Source organism: Spermophilus citellus, assembly GCF_964194105.1.
Source record: "Spermophilus citellus genome assembly, chromosome: 16".
Taxonomy (NCBI): domain Eukaryota; kingdom Metazoa; phylum Chordata; class Mammalia; order Rodentia; family Sciuridae; genus Spermophilus; species Spermophilus citellus.
The window spans coordinates 86,590,937-86,610,960 of NC_138196.1; the positions used below are offsets into that span (position 1 = coordinate 86,590,937).

At 55.9% G+C, this 20,024-nt stretch overlaps 1 protein-coding gene across 1 annotated transcript in view; it reads right to left on the reverse strand.

Moving 5' to 3' along the window:
- Positions 1-961: 961 nt before the first annotated feature.
- Positions 962-20,024, reverse strand: part of DLGAP2 (DLG associated protein 2) — a 692,077-nt gene continuing 673,014 nt past the window's right edge. The window contains exons 11-15 of the mRNA XM_081269687.1: positions 17,669-17,754; positions 15,428-15,843; positions 9,524-9,615; positions 4,572-4,724; positions 962-2,831 (exon numbers count right to left, since the gene is read on the reverse strand). Of these exons, the coding sequence (XP_081125813.1) occupies positions 2,613-2,831; positions 4,572-4,724; positions 9,524-9,615; positions 15,428-15,843; positions 17,669-17,754 (966 nt within the window). The 3' untranslated portion in view covers positions 962-2,612. The remainder of the gene's footprint in view (positions 2,832-4,571; positions 4,725-9,523; positions 9,616-15,427; positions 15,844-17,668; positions 17,755-20,024) is intronic.

A 20,024-nucleotide genomic window follows, 5' to 3' on the forward strand; every position in this document is an offset into this window, starting at 1 on the left:
CTGAGAGCGTGAGCTTCCTGGAACGTGGCCTGGGCTGTCCTCAGCAGTGCCCCCCGTCCACCTTCAGTCTTTCCTTAGTACTGTCTTAAACGCAGAGGGAAGACACCGTGGGACCCCTACGCTGTGAGCCTTCTGTTCCGGGGACACCAGCAGTCTCACTTCTTCATGTGGACAACACACAAATATAGCTTCTCTTCTGGATCCATGATGGAAAGTCACCAGGGACTGTGAGCAGGCGACCCCGGGTCAGACCCAGCAGGAGGTGCGTGCGCCGGGGCCTCGTCTTTGGGGCCTCGTAGACCACACAGCGGCACGTTCTCCACTTCCAGGCCGTGACCACTGAGGCAGCCCAACTGGCCCATGGGGGATGTTAGGCCAAGGCTTCTGGGGACTATCCAGTAGCAAGGAGTCGAGGGAACATAATATCCACCCAAGTCCAGGGCCCACTTCACTCAGGCAGGAGTCAACAGGGATCTCAGCCAGACAATCACCCACTAGTGTGAGCACCCACTTCTGTGTGTTTTGAGCAATAGAAGGCTGGTGGCCTCCAGGAGATGGTGGTGGGCGGGGCCTGCAGGTGGCACTCAGTGTCCTTCATCTGGAGTGCCCATCGATTCTGCTTGTCTGTGGTCACTTCTAAATGGCACTTCCTCTGAGATGGCACATGGTTTTTAAAGTCTAAAAGGCTAATACTTACAAATACACTTGCTTTTAACAGAGTTAGTGAATATAGGAAGAAGCATCATTATTGTACACTGTTCAGGATTTAGGTATTTATTTAGGTAGAAAACGCTTTGAACACTGGGGAAATAGGATTCAGTTATAGAAGAATATTTCAGGGAATTTTTTTTTTGCATTTTTCAAGGATATACATTCGTACTGATTTTTGCTTCCAAATATATTTTAAGGCTGTTTGGTAAAATATATACCAGATCTGAGGCTCACCTTACCAGGTTTTGTTCTTACAGGGAATTCTTAACTACTCAGCTTTAAAAAAGCAAAACTCTGCAGCTCAACATGCTTTGATATCAGCTGCGCCCAGGGAACCCCATGCGTAGTGGGATGTGGACTACAGGAAGAGGAAAGTGCAGTCTTCCAGAAGCCCCGCCCATGCGGCCGCCTCACGCAGCGACACCAGGGTCAGGCTCTAAAGTGCGAGTCAGGGGAAAACAAAGTGCTAGGGGCCTCTACAGCGCTCCCTCTATGGCTGAGCACGGTGCCCCCCACAGCAGCCAGCAGGAGACCGGGCGCTCGGGTGGAGACGTCTGAGGTCGCCATCCTGCCTGCAGCCCCGAGGAGCGTGAGAGCTCTGAGGTCGGGGTCCAGTGGGGACTCTGATGGGTCTTCACCTACGGTGTCCGAGTGGATTCAGGAGGCCATTAGCGACAGTGGCCACCACTGTATCTGCATTTAGCTGCACACGGAGGCCCACTGACCAGAGTTGCTGCTACACTCTGGTGCCCATCAGAGTCCTGCAAGCTAATTCCATCTCTTAAATTCCACAGCGGGACATCACCACACATGACCCTTTCCCTCTTCATGTCTAACACAGGCAAGAAGTATACTGCATAGGACAAGAGAATTCTGGAAAGATACAAGTGTCAACTACATTTCTTCTTTACCAGTTAAACTGCGATATACTTACCACCCACATTCATACTCCTATACTTTTCACAACATCACAACTGTCATTTTAAACAAGCAAACTTTGTTTTTGTTTTAAGGACACCCTGGAAAAGCCAACTGAGAGAGCAATCTGAGGATGCATCTACACAGGTAAAAGAAATCACTTGTGGTGTGGGTGGTGACGTGAAGAGGGTGCTCTGTGTCGAGTTTTGTGGTACAAAGGAATAAAGATGCCATGACATCTCCGGAAGCGGGCGCTTCTTCTTGCCTCCCTCGGGCCTTCTCTGAGCTCCGTCCCTGCCTGTACCTCACAGCCTCGGGGAGGGATGTTGGGCTTAGTTTTTAATGTGTAGGTGCTGAGCCTGGCGTTTCTAGCATTCAGACTCGGAACCTCCTGGGCTTTGGAGAACACAGGGTGGGGAGCTTGGGGGTTGGAGGGACCCCTTCCCATCACCAAGGACCCACATGGGGAACCTATGCTTCTGCCCGTGGCAGCAGGACGGGGTGGCAGTGAGGGCGAGGTCAGCTGGGCTCGGGGGAGTGACCTGAGGTCGGCGAGGGAAATGGGTCTCTTTCCTGCGCTTGGTGTTGTAGCACCTTCCACGGGTGTCTACAGCCTCTCGTGAGTGGTGAGATACCCATTTGTAGTCATTGTTGTCCTGACCTAGTCATCACACGATTTATAAAAATATAAGTAACAAAGTGTCAGCTGGGTTCCGTCTCGAGAGGCGTGTCCTCTGAGGGCCAGAGGGAGCCAGGCCTCGCCAGGCCGAGCATCAGAGCTGGGAGCCAGCCCATCAGGTGCAAAGGTCGTTCTTGCCAGAGCTCAGCAAACCGAGGACAGGGGGAGCGTTCACCGTGTCTGTGGTACCAAGGACACAACAGCAAGGGGGTACTCGGTGGAGGAATGAGACAACGACCCGGTCGGTCGGCAGAGACTGTACAAGCATTTTGTCCAGAGGAGCAGCCGAGGGGGCTGCCCGTCCTCAGAGCCGGGTCTGGGCCTCGGGGATGTAGATCTCGATGCTGTCTGCGCGCTCCGTGGCGGAGCTCTGTCGGAAGGAGGCCGCTCTCTTGGCCGCCAGGAGCCGCCTCCGGGCTTCCTGGCGTTGTCTGTCGGGCAGGTCCAGGGACTTTTCTCTCGTGATGGGGAATTTCCCTTTGGGGGGCTTCTTTGGTATTGGAGGGGGGACTTTTCTTTCCTCCTGAAAAGCATCAGAAGTCAAAGCTGAGGTCAGAACTGAGCCCTGCTGTCCGGGCCCTGGATCACCAGCACCTCTGGGGCCTGGTTCACTTCCTCCTGAGTGTGCCCTGCTTCTGCCTCCTGGGCCTCCTTCCAGGAAGAGCACAGACAAGAGGGGCCCCAGCCCTTGGCTCCGCCTCACAGACGCCCTGACGCTGGGGAGCACTGTGTCTTGCTCCTCTGGCCACGTCGGTGGACACGGGTAAGTGTGGCACGGTTGTGCGCCTGACACTCAGGGTGTGGTGGGAGAGAGCTGTTCTGCTGTCTGACTTGGTTCCTGGGTGTGCTTCCCACGACAGAGGCCGGAAACAAGGACTCTTGCCTTTCTGACATGCTCCTTAAGCTACCTCACTAAGACCCTTCAGCTGTTTAAAACGTATCTCCTGCACCAGACACAGGACCCCACTCCTCCCTCTTCTCTGGGCAGCCTCTGAACGGCCCCATGAGAAGCACATTCCCTGTGCAGTCCCCCTCTCCAAGGCCTGCTATGGTGAGGAGGGGATCAGGAGGCCTTGCAGAGCCAAGCCCCGTTGCAAGAAGACTCAGAGGGGCAGGGCTTCTCTTTCGGGGGGTGCCTGCAGCTCACGTTCTGCATAGGGGCGCTGTGTCCTCAGCAGGAGCTGGTTCTTACTTGGGAGCTGTTCTCTGAATACCCTAGAAAATGGGCTCATGCTAGCTCTCGATTACAGAGGAGTAAATACAAGAAAGGTTCTGTTTGGTCTCCGTTAGAACAACCTCCCACCGGGGCTCAGCCCTTGGTACCTCCTTTACCTCAGCCCCAGGCCACGGCTCCCTGGACTTGCTTACCCCACTGAGGCTTCCGTGCCCCAGGCCACCCCTGGCCCTCTGTAATCTGATGAGAGCTCTGGTCGGTTGTCCTTGGTGGCATCTATGTCTGGCATCTGGCCTGGAACCCCACTACCTGGCCCTGGCACCTTTGGGGGGATTTAGATGGCAGTGAGGACCCCCAATGTATTTGCTCTAATCGTTCACCTGACTGTCCTCATCTGTGTGTTCCACCCTCCCCAAGGCATGCTGCATTGGCTTTCTGGGTGGCTTTGTTTTAATTGACAACATCTATCTGGAAACAGCAACCTGAACCCTGCCTGAAGTGTGCCGGGACGACTCTGTACGCGTCACCAGCTGACCGTCCCCGGGCTCTGCTGCAGCTGCTCCATCCTGAAGAAGTAGGCCCAGGTTCAAGTAACTTGAGTCACATCGCCAGCCCATCTGAAGGACTAAGGCTGACACAGCCAAGGAGATGGCACCCTCCATCTGTCTGGTGAGGCCCAAGGTGCTGTCTTGCTTCCGACTAGACACACAGCCAAAGGCCTCACTGCAGCGGAGCCCGCAGAGCTGGGCCTGCAGCCTCCCCTGCAGGGATCGTCACAGTACCACTGTCTAAGCAAGAAAAGCTTGGAGGATTAATCCCTGGAAGGAGTGAGACTGCCGACTTGCACGGGATCCGGCTGGGGCCTTGGAGCCGTCCACATGCCAGGAGGAGCACACTGTGACCTACATGCCTGAGCCACCAGTCCCACCCATGCACGCGTGTGCACATAGACCTACAGGGCTGATTCCACCCTGTGCTGCTAATCTAGACCCGGCTCCACACGGCGGTGGGAGTGGACGCTTCTATACTGGACTAGAGGCCAGGAAGCCACCCTACAGCCTGCAGGGACAGCGCACGCAGCACACGAACCTTTCTCTCCGGCGACTCTGCCACCTTCCAGTCGTTGAGCTTCAGCTGCTGGAGCTCGTCGAACTTCATGCTGACGTCCTCAATGGACAGCTGCAGCATGTCCCAGTAGCCGGCCAGGTCCTGGGAGGTGGGCCTCGGCATGGCACTGGGATCCTGTGGACACAGGGGAGTTTAGAGCCTGGGACGTGCTGGGCTGCTCCTCCCCTGGGCCACTCAAGGACTCAGCGAGGCCCAGCTCTGGGGGTGCAGGTGTTGGGGAGGCTCTCTGCCTTTGGTGGAAGCCCCCTTAGCACCTGAGTGGGGTGGAGGTTCAGACACAGGTAGCTCATCCCTTCCCTGTTACACTTGGAAAACGCTGGGGCAGAGGCAGAGAGGAAACCTTTCGAATCCTCTGCAGCTCACACACAACAGGGCCCATGGTTTGGTCTCCTGTGGACTATCAGAAGGGACGATGGGCTGGCTCATCTGCTGGGCTAGAGGTGGAGATGGTAGGTGGGAGGAGGGTGGCTGGGGCCAGGTCTGCTGGTGTTTGTTCTGAAGGATCTTAGCTCAGATTCTCTGGGTCATCTTACAAATGAAACACGTGTTTAATTTACTCCTAAGTAGAGGGAGCACAGGTGAGAAAGGAGGGGACAGGGGACTCATGGCAAGGTCCCTCATCTGGAAGGCCCAGGTGATGCCCCTGGCTAGGCCTGGGTGGTCCTGGGCTGTGTCCCTCTGCCCAGTGCCCTGTGGTGTCTGCCCTGGAAGCAGAGCAACTGTTCTGCATGGGCTCACCTGGTTTGGTGGGAGGCCAGCTCAGATTGGCGCCTTAAGCAACCAGACATTCATCTGAATTTGCTTAAAGGGTGCAGTTTTCAGCTTGCTCTTGGTAGTTTGCACTGATCACGACATACTCAGTTTGCAGTTCCTCTAAACTGGCTTGACGTCGTGTCAAAATGATCATTTGAAGCACCATCCCACCTGTCATGTGCAAGCAGATGGCAGCCTGTGCTACCAGCGAGGGGCAGAGGGTCAGAAGAGCTGCCCACTTCCCCTGGGATTTTCCCACCCAAGCAAGATCCAGAGCTGCTTTCTGCTGTGTGAGTGTTCTTCCTCTGAACCACCAGAGGGCGGCCACGGACCATGCCAACGTGCCGGGGTCCTGCAGGATGCTGGCGTGCCTCTGTTCTGTTACTGCGTGGCAGGCAGCTCAGTCTCCAGTCATCTCCGCAGCCTCACTGGAGGCGTGCCTGCTTTGTGGGGCCCCTCCTAAGTGTCTGGGAGGGTCCTGGCGTTCTCTGGGGTCCTGACTTCGGCTACCTGCCCAAAGCTGCCTGCCACTAGCACTGCTCCTGTAACCTGGGCCATGTGCTCCGATGGCACCTGCTTCTGCTCTCAGCGGGTCTCTCCTGCCAGGACTCAAGAGGGTTCAGAGCTCTTTTGTGCTCATCCTGGATAGAAGTCCAAAGAGAAGGAAGGACTCAAACCCGACATTTCTAATCTCAAAAGGCAGCAAAGATATTAGGGTGAATGGTTTTAAGGCTGGCATAAGCTGCCATGGGGGAGAGGACTGTGCACTTGACAGGCTGAGGGGATGCTGACCCACACGGGGTGGGTGAACCACGTGCTCCTGGGGGGCTCTTGGGGCCTCCCCAACTCTGCACAGCACACAAAGTTCCTTGGTGGCTAGCCACTGCCTTTAAAGATAGTGGGGGGTGGGGAGGCACAGGGCAGGGGTGATGGACACACCTGGGGGCCAGCGTTTAACCAGCAGCCTGTATCTTTGAGGACTCTAAACCTCCCACTCTGCTTTTTAAGTGTCCACTAAACTTAATGCCACAGGAGACATGTTGGGAATCTACATCTTATGATGAACTTTAAGGGGCAACTTGGAGAACGTAGAGAAAACACACTGAAGGGTCCTGATTAAAAGATGGGGTGGGCAACTTGGAGGTGCCCTGCCTCTGACTGGTGGGAATGTCCGACTCAGTGTCTCCAGGCAAGCCGGCAATCAAGACCACGCAACTGGAACACCGTGGCCCTGCCAGGACCAGCTCACCTCCTGGAAGTCAGTGAGCAGAGCACAAAGCTGCCTAGGAAGTCAGGACACTGTTCAGCTGGTTACCACACAACAGGTGAACACTTCATTTAGTTAGAAAAGTATGTAGGTGTGTGTGCAAACAGGAAGAGTATGCGAACGTATTAGCATCTATGGATTAGCGTGCGTGGGTACATTGATAGCTGGGCACACTGGTAGCTCTGGAGAAGCGTGCACAGATGTGTACGTGTGTATGGAGCAGGTATCAATCTGCGCGTGTGCACTGTGTCACACCCGTGTGGCTTTTCCTTCCCTTGGTTGCCAAGATAACCGGGTTTGGTGCCGCTGCAGGCACATATCTAGTTCCTGCAGACTGCTAGTGACTGCAGAAGGGGGGGCTGACTCGTTCCTGCCACCTCGTCCTGATCTCTTCCAACACGGGGGGGGGGGGGCAGGCCTCTCCACTCCAGCCTCAGATTCACCTCTCCTCTCCTCCTCTAAGGACTTCTGGGGGGCACCCCGGGGGCTGAGGCACAGCCTCACACATACTCCCAAGACTCCAGCTTCCTGTTCACATGCCCCTCAGGCCTCGACCCTGGCTGCCTGCTGACACCAGGGCAGAGGGCTGAGCCCTCGGGCTGAGTGTGTGAGTGCCAGGAAGGGGTGTGAGTCCCCAGAGATGGGATGGGAGTCCCCAAAGAAGGAGTGTGAGTCCCAGAAATGGAGCATGTGTCCCAGAGATGGAGTGTGACTCCCCAGGGATAGGGTGTAAGTCTCTAGGGATGGGGTGTGAGTCCCAGGGATGGGGTGTCAGTCCCAGGGATGGGGTGTGTGTCCTCAGAAATGGGGTGTGTGTCCCAGGGATGGGGTGTGTGTCCTCAGGAATGGGGTGTGTGTCCTCAGGAATGGGGTGTGAGTCCCAGGGATGGAATGTGAGTCCCAGGGATGGGTGTGAGTCCCAGGGATGGGGTGTGAGTCCCAGGGATGGGGTGTGAGTCCCAGGGATGAGGTGTGAGTCCCAGGGATGGAATGTGAGTCCCAGGGATGGAATGTGAGTCCCAGGGATGGGTGTGAGTCCCAGGGATGAGGTGTGAGTCCCAGGGATGGGGTGTGAGTCCCAGGGATGGAGTGTGAGTCCCAGCAATGGGGTGTGAGTCCCAGGGATGGAGTGTGAGTCCCAGGGATGAGGTTTTAGTCCCAGGGATGGAATGTGAGTCCCAGGGATGGAGTGTGAGTCCCAGCGATGGGGTGTGAGTCCCAGGGATTGAGTGTGAGTCCCAGGGATGGAGTGTGAGTCCCAGGGATGGGGTGTGAGTCCCAGGGATGGAATGTGAGTCCCCAGGGATGAGGTGTGAGTCCCAGGGATGGAATGTGAGTCCCAGGGATGGAATGTGAGTCCCAGGGATGAGGTGTGAGTCCCAGGGATGGAATGTGAGTCCCAGGGATGGAGTGTGAGTCCCAGGGATGGGGTGTGAGTCCCAGGGATGGAGTGTGAGTTCCAGCGATGGAGTGTGAGTCCCAGGGATGGGGTGTGAGTCCCAGGGATGGGGTGTGAGTCCCAGGGATGGGGTGTGAGTCCCCAGGGATGAGGTGTGAGTCCCAGGGATGGAATGTGAGTCCCAGGGATGGGGTGTGAGTCCCCAGGGATGTAATGTGAGTCCTAGGGATGAGGTGTGAGTCCCAGGGATGGGGTGTGAGTTCCAGGGATGGGGTGTGAGTCCCCAGGGATGGAATGTGAGTCCCAGGGATGGGGTGTGAGTCCCCAAGGATGGAATGTGAGTCCCCAGGGATGGGGTGTGATTTCCAGGGATGGAATGTGAGTCCCCAGGGATGGGGTGTGAGTCCCAGGGATGGAATGTGAGTCCCAGGGATGAGGTGTGAGTCCCAGGGATGGAATGTGAGTCCCAGGGATGGAATGTGAGTCCCAGGGATGGGGTGTGAGTTCCAGGGATGGGGTGTGAGTCCCAGGGATGGAGTGTGAGTTCCAGGGATGGAGTGTGAGTCCCAGGGATGGGGTGTGAGTCCCCAGGGATGGAATGTGAGTCCCAGGGATGGGGTGTGAGTCCCAGGGATGGGGTGTGAGTTCCAGGGATGGGGTGTGAGTCCCCAGGGATGGAATGTGAGTCCCAGGGATGGGGTGTGAGTCCCCAAGGATGGAATGTGAGTCCCCAGGGATGGGGTGTGATTTCCAGGGATGGAATGTGAGTCCCCAGGGATGGGGTGTGAGTCCCAGGGATGGAATGTGAGTCCCAGGGATGAGGTGTGAGTCCCAGGGATGGAATGTGAGTCCCAGGGATGGGGTGTGAGTCCCAGGGATGAGGTGTGAGTCCCAGGGATGGAATGTGAGTCCCAGGGATGGAATGTGAGTCCCAGGGATGGGGTGTGAGTTCCAGGGATGGGGTGTGAGTTCCAGGGATGGAGTGTGAGTCCCAGGGATGGAGTGTGAGTCCCAGGGATGGGGTGTGAGTCCCAGGGATGGAATGTGAGTCCCAGGGATGGGGTGTGAGTCCCAGGGATGAGGTGTGAGTCCCAGGGATGGAATGTGAGTCCCAGGGATGGGGTGTGAGTCCCAGGGATGAGGTGTGAGTCCCAGGGATGGAATGTGAGTCCCAGGGATGGGGTGTGAGTCCCAGGGATGAGGTGTGAGTCCCAGGGATGGAATGTGAGTCCCAGGGATGGAATGTGAGTCCCAGGGATGGAATGTGAGTTCCAGGGATGGGGTGTGAGTCCCAGGGATGGGGTGTGAGTCCCCAGGGATGAGGTTGTGTCCCAGGAGTGGAGTGTGGGTTCCCAGGGCCAGCCAGCCCCCTCTTCATGAACTCACCCAGTGTCCCCCTGCACACAGATGCTTTAGGAGATGAGGAGACCGTGAGTGTGTGTAGATGGACATGCGTCAGCTGTTAGGCGGACGGGCCACCTGAGGTCCACTCACCATGTTCTGCTGGCAGAGCCAATAGAACTGCTGGAACTTCTGCGACATGAGCAGCTGGGCACTCCCCACGGCACTCCTGATCTTCCCGAGAGCTGCGAGAAACAGGGCAGGTCAGGCCCGGTCAGCCAGGGCACAGCCCTCGCGCCTGCCTGTGGGAGCTCCTGCCCCTGAGGAGACAGACTGACGGCCGGCTCCCTTCCAGCCAAGAGAAAGCTGGAGGACAGGCAGGGGCCAGCTCTGGAGCCTCTGCTCCTGGGCACTGGGAAACGGAGTTCAGTAAGGGGGGCTGCCTGTGGGGACCCTGTGGGCGAGAGTGTTCTAGTGCAGGTGCTGAGGCGAGCCGGAGAAGAGCACGGGGCAGAACACACTGTAAGCACTTCCTAGGTCATCTGGGCTCCAGGAGGTCCCGTGACCTTGAGGAGATGCCAATCCCTGGGCTTTGAGAAAAGTGCATTGATACCCGTCATCTCACTGGCCTTGGTCAGTCTTTGTGAACTGTGGGCAGAGATCTCATGCAGTGCTTTGAGATGCACCTTAAACAGGGAGAAGCCTTGGGAGGCCACAGGGCAACGCCTCAGGCGTGGAGACTGGTCACAAGCCACACAGGCTCTCACCATCAGGCTCCCAGTGCACCTGGTATCTCCATAAAGACAACCCTGACCATGGGGCATTCCAAAGGACAAAAGACGGGAAGACCCAGCTTCGTCTGCCGCCATCCGCACCTGCTTGTCTTCATCTGCTAAACCAAATAGCAAGCTCAGAAAGTCAACAATCCAGTTTCAGCCACAGGAGGGATTTAACAAATTACCGCAAAATAGGTGTGGTCCTTTGCAGATTAACTGGACAAATAAAGTCTTGGCCAAGAAGTGTGAGGAAAGCCAGGCCTCCCCAGGCACAGGGACTTTCTCAGCACACCCTGCTGGCCCCACCCCTGGTGTAGAGAGCACAGTGCTGCTCTGGACACAGTGCCTTGGCGGATCCCAGCCTGCCTGGGCCTCACAGCCATGCAGGAGCCGACTGGGCCTTTCTCTCCACTGGACTGTGCATCTCTGCCACAGTCCACATGGAGGTGCCTGCTTAGAGCTCCTCCACAGAGCACGTCAGCAGGGTCACCTGGCGTTCCGCCCCTGGTCACCACAGGAGTGGGGTCCTGCCCACATAGCAGGGTGCTGTGGTCTAAGTATCTTATGAGGACTTGGTTAGTACCATGGGCTCAGTGGGGTCACCTTGGTTGGGGAGCTATGGGTGGGCCCCTTTCTGGAGCTTGTCTGTGGAGGCCCTCCCCTCATGGAGCAGGTACACCGAGGTGCCCGTTGGTCTTCTCTTTTGCCTGTCCTCTGATTCTCTGCCCAGCATGATGACTACCCTGCACCAAGTACCTGGAGAGGCTCTGGGAGAGGCCTGTGGGGAGAGTAGCGGAGCACGGCGGCTGGGGGTGGCGTCTGCAAGGGGAGGGCCTATGGTTCTTCCTGGGCAGACTGGTATAGAACTGAGCTCGCCCTGGCGGCCTGGCCTGCGGGCGCCCAGCGGGGGCCATCGCTGCTCTTGAGAGGCTCAGCTTCTGGTTTGTATTCGGTAACCCGAGTCATCGGCGAAGGTTTAAGGGGCTTGCTGTTGTCCTGCCGAGGGTAGAAGCAGGGCAGAGGGCACTTGTTTGACTGGCCCTGCTTCTTCAGCCTGTAATTAAACAGTCAGTGGGTGGATAAAATTCGAAAATGACTTCCTCCTGTTCACATTTCTCTTACAGTGCAGTTCTGCTGGAGCACTGATAGAAAGCACTTCAGTTCATAATCTTCAGCACAAGGTGAGTAGACGGCGATATCTTGGCACTGATTTAATGTGGTGGAGAGTTGTTACAGAGGTAGAAACTGGATGTGGCCAGGGGAGAGCAGGAGTGCTGGACAGAGCGGCTGATGGCCTGATGACTCACGGCAGAACGCCACGGCTCGGGGGTCGGGAAGGACTCTGTTACCCATAGTGTAGACGGCTTCCTACCGTGGCAGGGAGTTTGAAGTGAAAATCCAACTTTTCCTTTCCCCTGTCCTTCCCTAATTCTGCCATCCCGTAGCCATGGTTCCTCTCCGGAGCTGTGGGTAAGGACAAGTGCTCCCCGGAATAGAGATTTACAGAGACAGAGGCAGCCCTGCCTTGGATGACGGAGACTTGATTGACGTACTGGCTCTTACCGTTGATTTTCCTTCCAGTTGTGCTACTTTGCTATGAAGCACCAGGACAATATTTATACGACTCTCATGTTCCAGAATTTGAAGTGGACTTTTATAGGATCTGCAGAGTTTGAAGTGGCCATTTGTGTTCACAAACTCTCTGCTCCCAGAAGCCCCTGCCCCTCAGGCCCCCTCATCTCCTGGTTTCCAGGGCGTGCTTCTTCCCATGGCTGCTCGGTCGTGGGGTGTCAGGGGGCATCTTCAGAGCTTGCTGTGTCAAGGGATGGGCTTCGGCAGCTGGATCCACAAGGCAGAAGCAGGCTGCGCTCCGTGCCCCCTGGGAATCTGGAAGCACACTGTGCGCTTGGCCATCTTGGCTGTGCGCATGGCCATGTGTTCTGCTGGGGAGGACCGTCTGTGAGGGCCTGGAGCTGAGACAGCCTGGCTCCTCTTCAGTGCACCTGTTTCACCCTGCATCGAGTGTGTGCTCCCTCCCCTCTCAGGTCTGCCCTGTGTGCATGTCCACTACAGCTGGGCACTCCCTTCCAGAGACGGCTGGCTTCACCACGTAAGATGTCCTGGAGACCCAGTGCCCTGTGTCTGACCCCTCTGGTGTTGGGGTGGCTTGAGTTCCCGAGGCACCTGGTAGTCTCAGGAGCCTTGGGTAACCAGTGCCAGGGTCTTCTCAGCTCGTCCTTGGCTCTCGACATTCGGCTGGGTGGACATGTGGGGTATTAGCCCTTGTGGGAGCTGCTCAGGACAGGAGGCTCGGCAACACTGTTCAGAGGGCTGTGCTGCACCCTCCTGCGGACCCCTGCCAGTGGCGGATCCCAGCGCATGGGGTGCCGGGTCTCCACATTCCCGTCTCCTCAGTACTTCTTGCCCTGGGTACTGACAATGAGGCCTGAGTCTAGGACTTGATGTAAACCCGTTTGCCTTTGGTGTTTTATTAGGCACAGAGGATTAGACAAATCTAGACTCCTGCAATCAGTTCAGGGAACTGTGATCATAAAATTATAGTTGGGTGAGAATTATATCATGCAATGGAAATTTCAATATTTAGTGCTCAGACTTTTTGTTTAATAAGCCATTTAACTTAATCTTTATTTTTAAAAGTGCTGAGACCAATGACTCTATCTATTGCTAAAATTGGGACTAGAATTGGAGGTTGTCTTACCTTCTAAAAATTATTAGGGAGCTATCTGAACTTGATTAATATTGTGCCAGCCTCACGTGCTAAGCATGCCGATGAGAGATGCGATGCGCTCCTGTCACCTCTGCCGGCTTGAAGTGGAAGACTGCAGACATGGAGGGGGTCACAGAGTGCCCAGTCTCCCAGGCTCACAGCAGTGCAGTCATACTCCGCAGTTGGATAGCAGTGGCACAGAACCACAGAATTGAGGTCACTTACCTGACATCTGTAGATTGAGGCTGCACAGATACTGCAGCCCCATACCTAAGGACAAGGGGTGACTCCTTGGGATCTGGGAAGACGTGGTTCCACCAGGTGTGACGAGTGTGTCTGTCTTGCTGGCCTGGACTGCTCCTCACCAGCAGGGTGCTGTGTGCCGGGCCACTGGAGTGACCGTGCACCCCCCGCTATTAGTGCCCTCCAGGGGCCAATGTCGCCCATCACAGAGGCCTATCCAGTCCTTTGGGACTCCATGGTCCAGGGGAATGGAGCCACATGGACTCTGAGGAGGCACCTGGCCAGCCTCTCTGTCGGTTGGTTGTGAAAGGCGATATTTGAAGAGCAGGTGACAGGTCCCAGCCCCAGGTCTGTGCCTCTGCCTGTCCCTGAATCTCTCTTTCTGTCCTGCCTTGCCCTGCTTGACCAGACCTTGCTGTCCTTCGGAGCCCCTCACAGAGCCACCTGCTCCAGGAAACCACCTGGACATTTCCCCCACCTAAAAACACCTCAGATCTCTGAGGCTTAGGCACCTGGTCTGCACTTTCTGATCACGCTGGTATTTTGCACTTCCTGCAAATAGTTTCTCCTGGTCTCCTTTCTCCCGTGTTTAGGTTCTGGGCTGGGCCTTCCTCCAGGTCAGGTTCTGTGCTGCATCCCGCTCGCCGGAGAGTGGCTTACCCACAGTGAGTATTCCTTCAACATTTGTTGAGTGTGCACCTCCCCGAGAGCCCAGAAGACATTAACCAGTTAAAACCCGCCTGGGGAAACAAGTGCAGGCAGGGGCTCAGTCAGAACCCGTCAGGCACTGGTGAGCACCCGGGGAGCTTGCACACTTCTTCCGGGGATGATGGCTCCACTGCTGACTGGGGTCCGGTGGAGGCCAAGCCGGCCCAGCAGATGGAACAGTCCTGGCATCGCCCAGAGCCCCTCTTGCCACCCCGTGCTGCAGTACTAAGGAAGCCTCCTGCAGTCCTTGGTCCTTACTGCGAGAAAGAACTGGTATCCAACTTTCCTCCACATTTCCCATGGCCCAGGCTGAGGGACCCAAGTCTGAGGGACTTTCTGGAGCAGATGGGTGGATCACAGGAAGCTGTGGTCAGGGAGGGGGTCCTTGTCTTCTGAAGAAGCAGAGGAAGGTGCACCGAGAACCCTGGGAGGGAGGAGGCATCACAGGGGGAGGGGGAGGGGGAGGAGGAGTCTCAGCAATGGAGCATTTTGACTCAGTAGCTTTGGGGGCCAAGCAGCATGGCCCTGAGCCAGACGGCACCCCTCAACACCTAGCTCCGGCTCCAAGAATAGTGGTGCATTTGGGGCGTGGCGTCAAGTGCCTTCCTTGCCGTGTTGGCAGTGACATCTGCCCATCTCAGGGGCAGGGGCATCCAAGCGCCTGGGTGAGCACACACCTGGTGTGCAGTGGTCTCCAGTAAGTTCTGCCGCAGTGGTGCCCTTTTTATAAAAGGATCTTTTAAAACAACCGTAACCCATGGCAAGGGATCAAAATCAGAGGATTCAGGAGGTGTGGGGAGAATGACCCAGCCAGTGCCTCTCTGTTGTCTTACAGAGACAGCCATGGCCATGTTCAAAGCCTGGTATTTGCACATTCAAAGCAAGAGCAGAATGTATGGAACATTTCCCAAAAGGTGTAAGTTCCAATGATGTCAGAATAAAGCGTCATTGACATTTATGGGGCCATGGGTGGGGTGGAGGCCTGGCGACCACTGTCTCCTGAATCAGCCAGTCCACTCTCCTCCCCCTCCTGCCTCCTCTTGCTCCCAGCCACTCTCTGACCCTGCGGGTGGGATGGTTTCTTTGAGGGAGGCGAGGTGGGTGAGGCATGAGTGGAGAGTCGGGTGCTATCTCTTTCCGAGGAAGCAGAGGCCTGGGTGAGCACAGGGTATTGGGGACAGGTCTGCACAGGAGACCCGAGGCTGGGGACATCAAGAGTTCCAGCAACCCAATGGCAAGAGCCCCTCCTTGGAGCTGAGAGTTGACCCTTTGCCCCCCACTGCTTCCTTCAACGCGCAATGCCAAGGCAGGCTTTTATCAACGGGGTCAAGTCATAGCATTCTCCAAGTTCAACAGAATCGGTAAGCAGCAGGGAGAGAACCATCCTTCAAGAGAAGGACCGGCACTGACCATCTCAGGTTCAAGCTTCCAGCCAAACAGAACCGCCCTGGCACACGCACGTGCACACACACACACACACACACACACACACACACACGCCCCGAATGAGAGCCTCGCGGCCCCTGCTGGGCCACCGCTTTCCCCGCCCCCACTCTGTGTCCCTCACCATGTCCCCTTCCTGCTACTCGGCCGGGCACTTACTGTCCTCGCTGAGGTCGTTCTCCTCGGCTTCCCCCTCCATCTCCTTGCACCACCCTTCCATCCTCTTTGTCTCCGTCTGCAGCAGTTTCAAGAACCAGGAGCCGTCCCTGCGGCACGGGGACACCCTTCCAGTGTCCGTGGCCTCCAGGGAGGGCTCCAGCCACGGGTCAGGCGGGGGCAGGCTGGCGGTGTCCACCTGGGTCCTGTAGTCCTCCCTGTAGCTGAAGAGGCCCTGCGTCCGCACAGTCCGCACCGCCCCATACTGCGTCGGGGTGCTGGGCTCCGAGTGCCGCTGGAAGGACGAGCCGAACTGGAGGCCCTTGTCCTCCATGGTGATGTGTCCCGGGAAGCCCTCCAGCTCCAGGTCGGCCTGGACAGCAGCCGTGACGCTGTTAGAGCGCTTGAAGCGCCCGTGCCTGGAGGGGAGAAGGGGACAGATGGCAGCCTTCCCCGAGACAGCAGAGGAACACCCAGCCCAGAGGGCCCCGGGGCACCAGGGCGCCCGACTGTCCAACACACTGCTGTTTCACCTCTGCAGAGCCCTGGGTGCTGCAGGTGGCCAGCTCTAGCACCCCTCACCCCACCACGCCCAAGGAGTGCCCATAGACTTAAGTGTGTTGGGTGATAGAATGACGGTCACACTTTTTATATCTGCACTTGCTCCAGAAATAGGCCTGAGCATGCTGGCTTCCACCTGACCTCCATGCAGGAGGACGCCCCAGGGGCCCTCCCCTGGGCCTCGTTCTGCAGCATGCCTAGTGTCCATGACTTCCAGATCCCACTCCATGGCTTGAGTGGCCCTGCTGTTGGGACACCTCAATCTTGTCCCCATCAGCTGTCACATGCAGATCACAAGACTAAGCCTTACTGACAGGTGTTTCAGGAGCACGTTCATTGTACCTCTGTGACACGGATCTCTACCTGGCCAGTTGTAGAAATGATTGGCAGGAGCCAGCATATAATGAGAGACTAGATATGGCTGGGTGAGAACTATGTGTGTGTGTGAGTGTCTGTGTGTCGAGTGTGTGGTGTGTGTGGCAGGTGTGGTGTGTGTGTATGTCTCTGCAGTGAGTGTGGGATGTGGGGTGTGTGTCTCTAGGATGGGTGGTGTGTGTGCTTATCTCTGTGGTGTGTGCATGTGACTCTGTGCTTTGTAGGTGTGTGTATGTGTGTGTGTGATGTGACTGTGTGGCTGTGTGCCTGCGACCCTGGTGACCACAGCTACAGGACTACAGCTAGTAAAGGTGCCACTTAATTCATAGCCTGAGGCACGGGGAACAGGGAATGTTTGCAGATACTCCTTGAGCTCTACCTGGAACCTTGGAGGTGCTAGCTTTGGTTCTGTAATCCCTGGACCCAGGACCTCCTAGAGGGAGGGCCGCAGCCCAGCACATGCATGGGCCATGAAGTGTGAGGTGTGGCTCTATCACCTGTTCCTATAGCTGACACAGCCCAGCACTGTGTCCACAGGCCCTGAAGTGTGAAGTGTGGCTCCATCAAGTCTGTTCCCTGTAGCTGACACAGCCCAGCACTGTGCCCACAAGCCCTGAAGTGTGAGGTGTGAGCTCTATCAAGTCTGTTCCCTGTAGCTGACACAGCCCAGCACTGTGCCCACAAGCCCTGAAGTGTGAGGTGTGAGCTCTATCAAGTCTGTTCCTGTAGCTGACACAGCCCAGCACTGTGCCCACAGGCCCTGAAGAGTGAGGTGTGAGCTCTATCAAGTCTGTTCCCTGTAGCTGACACAGCCCAGCACTGTGCCCACAAGCCCTGAAGTGTGAGGTGTGAGCTCTATCAAGTCTGTTCCCTGTAGCTGACACAGCCCAGCACTGTGCCCACAAGCCCTGAAGTGTGAGGTGTGAGCTCTATCAAGTCTGTTCCCTGTAGCTGACACAGCCCAGCACTGTGCCCACAAGCCCTGAAGTGTGAGGTGTGAGCTCTATCAAGTCTGTTCCCTGTAGCTGACACAGCCCAGCACTGTGCCCACAAGCCCTGAAGTGTGAGGTGTGAGCTCTATCAAGTCTGTTCCTGTAGCTGACACAGCCCAGCACTGTGCCCACAGGCCCTGAAGAGTGAGGTGCGGCTCTATGAAGCCTGCTCCCTCTGCTGACAGCGTGCACTCTTCTGGACATGTGCTAACTCTGCCAGTGGTTGCACAATGGCAGTAACTTATCAGTGACAGACCACACAGCCTTCTGGGGTCTTCAGTGCTTGGGGCACCCCTATCCTGAAGATCTGAGTTACCGTTTTTCGTCTTCTACTTGCACTCCAACAGAGTGGTACTCCCGTAGGCCTCGGCTCTCCGTGTCCGAATCCGTAGCCGTTTCCACCTGATTCAACACAGAGCATCCGTGTTAGAGCTGAAACACGGGTATTGAGCCAGGGGAATGTTTGCTGTTCTTTTCTGTAATTAATTGTGCACTGGTTTAATTAATGCAGAAATGCACTAGACCCAGTGAGACATAGGTGTGATCATGTTGCTGCTGTGTCCCACCAACTTTTACAGAACTATGGAACTCAGGTCTTCTGTTCGATGTATGCCAACAAAATTGCTCCACTCAGCTTAGGAAGAAAACAGACTTTGTCGACTGCATGGTTACAGACTTGGACGCGCTTCTCACCCCCTACACTGCAGGCAGTCAGTACAGCATGAGCCAGGCAGGGCTAACGACAACAGTAAGCATTTAATAGGATTATACTGATGGCTGCATCCACATACAGAGACACAGAGACCGAAGCGACTGTCAGAAACACGAGGCGAGCTCTCACCAGCTCCTGCACACGGCTGTCACTCCTGCCTGCTAGGACCGCCAGAGCGACTCAGCTCAGAAAGCTTCTCCTGAGAGCCCTAACCGTGGCCCTGCCCCAAGTACCCCCAAACCCGCATGGACTTCAGTGACCTTCAGTCTCGTCAAGGTTTCACCTGAGGATATCCTAGCAGACATTTTTCTAAAAAACGGCCACAGAATCTCGGTATGTGAAGTGCGTGAAGCCAAGACTGGCCGAGCCACAGGGCTCCTCCAGGCACCGAGGAGCAGCCCCACCTTCCTGTCCCCACACAGACACTCCCAATCGCACCCAAAGGACTTCTGACCCCGATCTGAAATGTCCACAACTAAGTTTTAAAAAGCATGTTTAAAACAACTGTACTCGTTGCTATGAGGAGAAGGTGGAAAGCGTCCATCAAAGCTGACATTAGCCAGCAGAGCAGAGCTGCTCTCTGAAATCCTGCCGTCACCGGGACTGTCCTCGGCTGAACCTGTGTGAACAGTCTGAGGCTCTGTGGCAGGAGGCGGAGGAGGGTTCCTCATTCGTGGGATAGGTCTGTGCCCCAGGTGTGGCCCAGGGCCCTAAGCACTGCGGCCAGTCATCCACACCATGACCCTGGTGCTCCCGTGTGGGCTGGTTGGGGAACCCAGAAGGAAGGTGAGTGACTTGCTTGGGGTGCTCCTGGGGCTCTGCCCTGGGAACCCTGCTCTGAACCCACAGCTGCTGGTTCTCCTGAGCAGAGGGAACATCCTGCCTCTTACTGGCATATTTCCAGAATATATGCAGAAACTATACCTAATTTATGTGCTGACCACTGGAAGAGGAATTGCTTACTATAGGAAGAAAGTTCTAGAAGACAAATTCCAACCTTCCTGTTAGGACATGCCCTTCTCCTTCCCGTCCTATGTGGGTCATAGTTTCATTACATCCTTCTTTCTGGACATGGAGGTTATTGAGGCTTCGCACAATAAGATCGTGATAGAATCATTGTTTCAAGTTCCATGTCAGGACGTGGCATGGCCTTGAGCTCTGATTGCTCATTATTCCACCTGAGAAATGTAACCTGATTTATTTGATTAGTCTTCAGTGAAAGGCACTTGGCTATTTCTGGTGTTTTGTCACATTGATGCTACTGTAAAGACTCGTTAGTGCTGGGGACACGGGCAAACTTTGAGGACATGGGAAGTGACCCAGGCTGTGGGGTCAGAGGAGATTGCCTTTAGTCGTTTTAGCAGATATTGCCAAATTTGACAGAGGAATGATGTGGTGAAATGAAGGCACAGATATGTACTTTTAGAGAGATTTTGGAATAAAAAGAGCCCATAATTGTATCATAAAAAAGTTGAGGGTTTTTGCCTACATGAATCTACTCCTAGGGCTGTAGCCTAAGGAAATTGGTCTTGAATTCTGACCTAAGTGTGAGGTCTTCACCATGGGGTCATTTATAAGGGGCAACACGGGGAACACGGGCTGGGACAGGAACAAGGTACGGTGGCTCATGGCAGGGAGCGTTCACGCCAGGTGCGGGCAGCGCAGCCCAGTGGTGCCATGAGCAGCAGGACACACGGGGCACACAGCACCACACCCACAGACACCACCTCACACACTCGTGACTTCCCCCTTCCTTTGGGCTTTGAACTTCGTGGTTTGTGGTGAGCTAGGGAAAGGCAGCTCTTGGAACCGGCCAGGGTCTGCAGATGATGGCTGTGCTGAGGCAGGAAAGGCTCTGGAGTTTGCGTCTTTGCTTCTTGTCTGAAAACAAGGCAGATCCTGCACCTCATGGGACAGATGTGAAACACAGGGCAGAGCTCAGTCAGGGAGGTTTGCTGCC